This window comes from Blennius ocellaris (genome assembly GCF_963422515.1).
Source record: "Blennius ocellaris genome assembly, contig: SCAFFOLD_110, whole genome shotgun sequence".
Lineage (NCBI taxonomy): Eukaryota > Metazoa > Chordata > Actinopteri > Blenniiformes > Blenniidae > Blennius > Blennius ocellaris.
In genome coordinates, this window is record NW_027662203.1 from 119266 (window position 1) to 128939 (window position 9674).

The 9674-nt window shown below is 39.4% G+C and overlaps 1 protein-coding gene across 1 annotated transcript in view; it reads left to right on the plus strand.

Annotated features, from left to right (window-relative positions):
* LOC308148123 (proline-rich protein 5-like) overlaps positions 1–5978 on the plus strand; it is a gene marked incomplete at both ends in the record, with an annotated part of 29483 nt that extends 23505 nt beyond the window's left edge. Inside the window, one exon of the mRNA XM_080521557.1 lies at positions 5614–5978. Within this exon, the coding sequence (XP_080377683.1) occupies positions 5614–5978 (365 nt within the window). The remainder of the gene's footprint in view (positions 1–5613) is intronic.
* Between the last annotated feature and the right edge of the window lie 3696 nt (positions 5979–9674).

Genomic DNA, 9674 nt, shown 5'->3' on the forward strand with positions numbered 1-9674 from the left:
ATGTTAGGGTTATCCATGTTAGGGTTATCTATGTTAGGGTTATCTATGTTAGGTTATCTATGTTAGGGTTAGCTATGTTTGGTTATCTATGTTAGGGTTATCTATGTCAGGTTATCTATGTTAGGTTATCTATGTTAGGGTTATCCATGTTAGGGTTATCCATGTTAGGGTTATCTATGTTAGGGTTACTATGTTAGGGTTACTATGTTAGGGTTATCTATGTCAGGGTTATCTATGTTAGGTTATCTATGTTAGGTTATCTATGGTAGGGTTATCTATGTTAGGGTTATCTATGTAAGGGTTATCTATGTTAGGGTTATCTATGTTAGGTTATCTATGTTAGGCTATCTATGTTAGGGTTATCCATGTTAGGGTTATCTATGTTAGGGTTATCTATGTCAGGGTTATCTATGTTAGCTTATCTATGTTAGGTTATCTATGTTAGGGTTATCTATGTTAGGGTTATCTATGTTAGGTTATCTATGTTAGGGTTATCTATGTCAGGGTTATCTATGTTAGCTTATCTATGTTAGGGTTATCTATGTTAGGGTTATCTATGTTTGGTTATCTATGTTAGGTTATCTATGTTAGGGTTATCTATGTTAGGGTTACCTATATTAGGTTATCTATGTTAGGTTATCTATGTTAGGTTATCTATGTTAGGGTTATCTATGTCAGGGTTATCTATGTTAGGGTTATCTATGTCAGGGTTATCTATGTCAGGGTTATCTATGTCAGGGTTATCTATGTCAGGGTTATCTATGTTAGGTTATCTATATTAGGTTATCTATGTTAGGTTATCTATGTTAGGTTATCTATGTTAGGTTATCTATGTTAGGGTTATCCATGTTAGGGTTATCCATGTTAGGGTTATCTATGTTAGGGTTATCTATGTTAGGGTTACTATGTTAGGGTTATCTATGTCAGGGTTATCTATGTCAGGGTTATCTATGTCAGGGTTATCTATGTTAGGGTTATCTATGTTAGGGTTACCTATGTTAGGGTTACCTATGTTAGGGTTATCTATATTAGGTTATCTATGTTAGGTTATCTATGTTAGGTTATCTATATTAGGTTATCTATGTTAGGTTATCTATGTTAGGTTATCTATGTTAGGGTTATCCATGTTAGGGTTATCCATGTTAGGGTTATCTATGTTAGGGTTATCTATGTTAGGGTTACTATGTTAGGGTTATCTATGTCAGGGTTATCTATGTTAGGTTATCTATGTTAGGTTATCTATGTTAGGTTATCTATGTTAGGGTTATCCATGTTAGGGTTATCCATGTTAGGGTTATCTATGTTAGGGTTATCTATGTTAGGTTATCTATGTTAGGGTTACTATGTCAGGGTTATCTATGTCAGGGTTATCTATGTTTGGTTATCTATGTTAGGGTTATCTATGTTAGGGTTACCTATGTTAGGGTTATCTATATTAGGTTATCTATGTTAGGTTATCTATGTTAGGGTTATCTATGTCAGGGTTATCTATGTTAGGGTTATCTATGTCAGGGTTATCTATGTTAGGGTTATCTATGTTAGGTTATCTATGTTAGGGTTCTCGATGTCAGGTTATCTATGTTAGGTTATCTATGTTAGGGTTATCGATGTCAGGTTATCTATGTTAGGGTTATCTATGTTTGGGTTATCTATGTTAGGGTTATCGATGTCAGGTTATCTATGTCAGGGTTATCTATGTCAGGGTTATCTATGTCAGGGTTATCTATGTTAGGTTATCTATATTAGGTTATCTATGTTAGGTTATCTGTTAGGTTATCTATGGTAGGGTTATCCATGTTAGGGTTATCCATGTTAGGGTTATCTATGTTAGGGTTATATATGTTAGGGTTACTATGTCAGGGTTATCTATGTCAGGGTTATCTATGTCAGGGTTATCTATGTTAGGGTTATCTATGTTACGGTTATCTATGTTACGGTTATCTATGTTAGGTTATCTATGTTAGGGTTATCTATGTTAGGTTATCTATATTAGGTTATCTATGTTAGGTTATCTATGTTAGGTTATCTATGTTAGGGTTATCCATGTTAGGGTTATCTATGTTAGGGTTATCTATGTTAGGGTTACTATGTCAGGGTTATCTATGTTAGGGTTACTATGTCAGGGTTATCTATGTCAGGGTTATCTATGTCAGGGTTATCTATGTTAGGTTATCTATGTTAGGGTTATCTATGTTAGGGTTATCTATGTTAGGGTTACCTATGTTAGGGTTATCTATATTAGGTTATCTATGTTAGGTTATCTATGTTAGGGTTATCTATGTTAGGGTTATCTATGTCAGGGTTATCTATGTCAGGGTTATCTATGTCAGGTTATCTATATTAGGTTATCTATGTTAGGTTATCTTTGTTAGGTTATCTATGTTAGGGTTATCCATGTTAGGGTTATCCATGTTAGGGTTATCTATGTTAGGGTTACTATGTTAGGGTTATCTATGTCAGGGTTATCTATGTCAGGGTTATCTATGTCAGGGTTATCTATGTTACGGTTATCTATGTTAGGTTATCTATGTTAGGGTTATCTATGTTAGGTTATCTATATTAGGTTATCTATGTTAGGTTATCTATGTTAGGTTATCTATGTTAGGGTTATCCATGTTAGGGTTATCCATGTTAGGGTTATCTATGTTAGGGTTATCTATGTTAGGTTATCTATGTTAGGGTTACTATGTTAGGGTTATCTATGTCAGGGTTATCTATGTCAGGGTTATCTATGTTAGGTTATCTATGTTAGGGTTATCTATGTTAGGGTTACCTATGTTAGGGTTACCTATGTTAGGGTTATCTATATTAGGTTATCTATATTAGGTTATCTATGTTAGGTTATCTATGTCAGGGTTATCTATGTCAGGGTTATCTATGTCAGGGTTATCTATGTTAGGGTTATCTATGTTAGGGTTATCTATGTTAGCTTATCTATGTTAGGTTATCTATGTTAGGGTTATCTATGTTAGGGTTATCTATGTTAGGGTTATCTATATTAGGTTATCTATATTAGGTTATCTATGTTAGGTTATCTATGTCAGGGTTATCTATGTTAGGGTTATCTATGTTAGGGTTATCTATGTTAGCTTATCTATGTTAGGTTATCTATGTTAGGGTTATCTATGTTAGGTTATCTATGTTTGGTTATCTATGTTAGGTTATCTATGTTAGGGTTATCTATGTTAGGGTTATCTATGTTAGGGTTACCTATGTTAGGGTTACCTATATTAGGTTATCTATGTTAGGTTATCTATGTTAGGTTATCTATGTTAGGGTTATCTATGTCAGGGTTATCTATGTTAGGGTTATCTATGTCAGGGTTATATATGTCAGGGTTATCTATGTTAGGTTATCTATGTTAGGTTATCTATGTTAGGTTATCTATGTTAGGGTTATCCATGTTAGGGTTATCAATGTTAGGGTTATCTATGTTAGGGTTACTATGTTAGGGTTATCTATGTCAGGGTTATCTATGTCAGGGTTATCTATGTCAGGGTTATCTATGTTAGGTTATCTATGTTAGGGTTACTATGTTAGGGTTATCTATGTTAGGGTTACCTATGTTAGGGTTATCTATATTAGGTTATCTATGTTAGGTTATCTATGTTAGGTTATCTATATTAGGTTATCTATGTTAGGTTATCTATGTTAGGTTATCTATGTTAGGTTATCTATGTTAGGGTTATCCATGTTAGGGTTATCCATGTTAGGGTTATCTATGTTAGGGTTATCTATGTTAGGTTATCTATGTTAGGGTTACTATGTCAGGGTTATCTATGTCAGGGTTATCTATGTCAGGGTTATCTATGTTAGGTTATCTATGTTAGGTTATCTATGTTAGGGTTATCTATATTAGGGTTATCTATATTAGGGTTATCTATGTTAGGGTTATCTATGTCAGGGTTATCTATGTTAGGGTTATCTATGTTAGCTTATCTATGTTAGGTTATCTATGTTAGGGTTATCTATGTTAGGTTATCTATGTTTGGTTATCTATGTTAGGTTATCTATGTTAGGTTATCTATGTTAGGGTTACCTATGTTAGGGTTACCTATATTAGGTTATCTATGTTAGGTTATCCATGTTAGGTTATCTATGTTAGGGTTATCTATGTCAGGGTTATATATGTCAGGGTTATCTATGTTAGGTTATCTATATTAGGTTATCTATGTTAGGTTATCTATGTTAGGTTATCTATGTTAGGTTATCTATGTTAGGGTTATCCATGTTAGGGTTATCAATGTTAGGGTTATCTATGTTAGGGTTACTATGTCAGGGTTATCTATGTCAGGGTTATCTATGTTAGGTTATCTATGTTAGGGTTACTATGTTAGGGTTATCTATGTTAGGGTTACCTATGTTAGGGTTATCTATATTAGGTTATCTATGTTAGGTTATCTATGTTAGGTTATCTATATTAGGTTATCTATGTTAGGTTATCTATGTTAGGTTATCTATGTTAGGGTTATCCATGTTAGGGTTATCTATGGTAGGGTTATCTATGTCAGGGTTATCTATGTCAGGGTTATCTATGTCAGGGTTATCTATGTCAGGGTTATCTATGTCAGGGTTATCTATGTTACGGTTATCTATGTTACGGTTATCTATGTTAGGGTTATCTATGTTAGGTTATCTATGTTAGGGTTACTATGTCAGGGTTATCTATGTCAGGGTTATCTATGTCAGGGTTATCTATGTTAGGTTATCTATGTTAGGGTTATCTATATTAGGTTATCTATGTTAGGTTATCTATGTTAGGGTTATCTATGTCAGGGTTATCTATGTCAGGTTATCTATATTAGGTTATCTATGTTAGGTTATCTATGTTAGGTTATCTATGTTAGGGTTATCCATGTTAGGGTTATCCATGTTAGGGTTATCTATGTTAGGGTTATCTATGTTAGGGTTATCCATGTTAGGGTTATCTATGTTAGGTTATCTATGTTAGGGTTACTATGTTAGGGTTATCTATGTCAGGGTTATCTATGTCAGGGTTATCTATGTTTGGTTATCTATGTTAGGTTATCTATGTTAGGGTTACTATGTTAGGGTTATCTATGTTAGGTTATCTATGTTAGGGTTACTATGTTTGGTTATCTATGTTAGGGTTATCTATGTTAGGGTTATCTATGTCAGGGTTATCTATGTTAGGGTTATCTATGTTAGGGTTATCTATCACGTCTATGTCTATGTGGCTGCAGGTTACTGACTATTGTTTTCTGTAATTATTCTGTGACTCCCACCGTCGTACCACTCAGCTCAACTTTAAAGTAAAATAAACGAGATTGTAAATCAGAAGAATCAAACTTAAAAATCAAAAATGATCAAATGAAATATGAGAATATCAAAAGAGAATACTTCAAATAAAAAGCTGCTTTTTAAAAGTGACTCTGATGTTGGTGAGTTTCTGATTCTAAAATATGAGTTTGATGGAATTTATCCACAGTTTCAACTTTCGATTGATATTTCTGAGCAGTTTCATTAGAAAAGTCATCATTTGATGGGAGGATCAGGTTTCTTAGCTGAAAGATGAGATTAGTACAAAGTTGATGGTAGAAACTTCCAGAGACGTTGTTAGCAGTGACGTCAGACGCTTCCTGTTCCCAGCAGACCTCCACCAGGGACCTGGACCTGGACCTGGACCTGGTCCTGCTCCGTCCCGTCCGGAGGTCAGGGTCTCCTCAGACGCCTCGGAGCCCGGATGTCTGTCCCCGCTGGTGGAGAAGGAGGGCGAGGGCTACCTGGAGAAGGCCGGCGGCGTGCGGCGCCACACGGTGGCCAACGCCCACTCCGACGTGCAGCTGCTGCTGGTGTCCAGCAGGATGCATGCTGGGAGAGGCGCGGCTCCGGGACCCCCTGCGGACACGTCCAGGTCCTCCAGAGACCGTGGACACGGGACAACAGGGACGTGTGAGACGATGCGAGGAAAACAGCAGAGCAGCAGAAACATCTGGGAGGGAAATAAAGAACTCTGAGGTTCTAGCGAGCTGACGAGGGTTCTCACGTTCTACTGTACACCTTTAAACCACATTATTAATAAAGTAACGACCAGGAAGAGTCTGGACTGAAGCCAGGATGACTGTGTGTGTGTGTGTGTGTGTGTGTGTGTGTGTGTGTGTGTGTGTGTGTGTGTGTGTGTGTGTGTGTGTGTGTGTGTGTGTGTGTGTGTGTGTGTGTGTGTGTGTGTGTGTGTGAAATAACCAGCTTTATGTGTTTAAAGGAGAAAATACTTAGTTTTGGTGTTTAATTATGAATAAACTGAGATTTATGGCTTTTTTATGTGCTGTAAGATCAAATTATTAAATGTGATTGGAGAAAATTTTATTTCTTGAGGTTTTTTTCAAAAAAGTGCAAATATTCTCATGAATATTGAGTTTCTTACAGTCAAAAATTGGTATAATTGGGGTTTGAGGGCAACACAGGGGCTTTTCCACCTGAAAGAACCAGGTCCTAGTTCTGGTCCAGGACCAGAGTAGAACCAGTCCTTGGTCTTTCCATCATCAAAACTGGTTCTTAACAGGAGCTAAACTGGTTCTACCCTGGTCCACTTCCTTCCTGGACCAGAGAGGAACCAGACCAGGGCCAGACGTGTCATCAGGGGGGCGGAGTTACCTCTGGAGTTACCTCTGGAGTTACCTCTGGAGTCATCTCTGGAGTTACCTCTGGAGTTACCTCTGGAGTTACCTCTGGAGTCATCTCTGGAGTTACCTCTGGAGTTATCTCTGGAGTTACCTCTGGAGTTACCTCTGGAGTTATCTCTGGAGTCATCTCTGGAGTCACCTCTGGAGTTACCTCTGGAGTTATCTCCGGAGTTACCTCTGGAGTTACCTCTGGAGCTACCTCTGGAGTTACCTCTGGAGTTATCTCTGGAGTTACCTCTGGAGTTATCTCTGGAGTTATCTCTGGAGTCATCTCTGGAGTTACCTCTGGAGTCATCTCTGGAGTCACCTCTGGAGTCACCTCTGGAGTTACCTCTGGAGTCATCTCTGGAGTTACCTCTGGAGTTATCTCTGGATTTACCTCTGGAGTTACCTCTGGAGTTATCTCTGGAGTTACTGCTGGAGTTACCTCTGGAGTTATCTCTGGAGTTACCTCTGGAGTTACCTCTGGAGTTATCTCTGGGGTTATCTCTGGAGTTACCTCTGGAGTTACCTCTGGAGTTACCTCTGGAGTTATCTCTGGAGTTTTCTCTGGAGTTACCTCTGGAGTCATCTCTGGGGTTATCTCTGGAGTTATCTCTGGAGTTACCTCTGGAGTTACCTCTGGAGTTATCTCTGGAGTTACCTCTGGAGTTACCTCTGGAGTTATCTCTGGAGTTACCTCTGGAGTTACCTCTGGAGTTATCTCTGGAGTTACCTCTGGAGTTATCTCTGGAGTTATCTCTGGAGTTACCTCTGGAGTTATCTCTGGAGTTACCTCTGGAGTTATCTCTGGAGTTATCTCTGGAGTTATCACTACTTATAAGGCGGAAGAGACGCGAACCGGTTTTCTGAAAACGTCAACGAACACGGATCCTGGAGAGGTTATCGAGAAAAAAATAAAAATAAAGCATTGGAACGATGTAATCAGTCGCTCTCTGAAATTAATAATAGGAGGGAATGAGGTGATTTAGTCCTTGATCTCCAGGTGCAGAACTCCACTGCACCTTCCGCTGCGTGAGATATTGAAATTAAAAGCTGTTTTCATGCTTTTCATGGTAACGTCATTGTAACTAACTTCACTTCCATGTCTTGTTTCACGTTATGACCGCAGGCTGAGGCCATGCAGTGTGAGGCTGCAGTGTGAGGCTGCAGTGTGAGGCCATGCAGTGTGAGGCTGCAGTGTGAGGCCATGCAGTGAGGCTGCAGTGTGAGGCCATGCAGTGTGAGGCTGCAGTGTGAGGCTGCTGTGCTGTACAGTGGCCCTGAAGTGCAAACCACAACAACAAGTCACTAAACACAACAACAAATTGAAAAACACAACTGCAAATCATTAAACAACAAATTTTGCTTTTTGTTTTTCTTTAGTCATGTAAATATATATATATATGAAGATACAGTGGGGCAAAAAAGTATTTAGTCAGCCACCAATTGTGCAAGTTGTCCCACTTAAAAAGATGAGGGAGGCCTGTAATGTTCATCATAGGTATTCCTCAACTACGAGAGACAGAATAAGAAAAGAAAATCCAGAAAATCACATTGTCTGATTTTTAAAGAATTTATTTGCAAATTATGGTAGAAAATAAGTATTTGGTCATCTCATCTCCCACCTGTGATTACCTGGTGGAGGCTCTCCTGGGCGAGGGTTCTTCTGGAACCGTGCTCCAGTGCTTGAAGAAACCCTCAAATGAAGTGGTGGCTTTGAAAATAGTCAGTATCTTCATCCAACAGGCGAAAGAGGAGGTGAGACGATAAAACACTCGTTACCATTTCACTTGCTGCCTCTATGTTTATGTAGCAGTTGGTTTCATGTGGTCTTGTGTGGTTCCAGGTGAAGATACTGACCTACCTGAAGGATCTGGGGTCAGAACGGTTCCACATTGCCACCTGCAATGGTTCCTTCATGTTTGAGGGAAGCCTCTGCATGGAGTTCTCCATGCTAGACATCAGTCTGGCAGACCACCTGGGAGGGCGGGGGAAGCTTCCACTGGAAGACATCGGGTCGTTTTCTGTCGCAGACGTTCAATAACACAACACGACACTCTGGATGTTAATTTATTTATAGATCTTTAGACTCCCACATCAAGTCAATGTACAGAAATGATTGTTTAAAGGTGTTTATTCTTGTGATTCACCTCAGATGGAGGGTGAATGTTGTAAAACATGTCCAGAGCCCTGAGGGTCAGTCTCTCCATGCTGGCTGGCTGGTCTCTTCTCTGCAGGCTCCTGGGGGCTGTCGTCATCGGGGTAATGGGGTACACCTGTACTAGGTCCTTGAATTCCTCCTCCTCCCTTCAGCAGGAGGCTCCTTCCTCTCAGACACTCAGGGCTCCTCCTCACTCCTCACCTGGTGATGCTCCTGCACCGTCCCCCATGTGAGCGCCATGTTCTATATTCACATCCATCATCCTGCTGCCTGCCACGCTGGAAACACACTGAGAGAACACTGAAGTATGACATCATATTAAGATCGTACAGTGGAGGTTCGGTCATGGCTGCATTACTCGTCATCAATAGAAAAACACCTGCTAAAGCTGGAACAATTGTTATATGTGGCCCAAAGATGATCCACTCTTGTTCATCTCTTGTTGTGATGCAGCTGGAGAAGTGAGTGAATGTTAGTTCTGGGAGGCTCAGAAAACAAGCTGTTTGTCTGGGGCCTCAGCAAATAATAACATGTTGACAAAGTGAAGGGTATAGCAGGTCAAAGGTCAGGTCATCCACATCCCTCACAAGTCCAGTCTGGCCAATGAGCCACCAAACCACTGAGATGGAGACGCAGCAGCCCGTCACTGATGTGAAGATCGGGTCACAATTGGCTGCTGGCTCATTTGAAACAATGGATTTTACATCATTTACTGTAATGAGCAGAGCTCTATGGATAATAAAGTGGCTTCTGCTATTACTATCAACCTGGGGGGGAAAAACCAACAATACAAAAACAAGGTCATCACATGGAAAGAGTGGAAGCAGCAGTAATCAACACAATCTCTGTTTAGACTGGACGGCCTGTCTGCAACGCTCAGGTGAAGA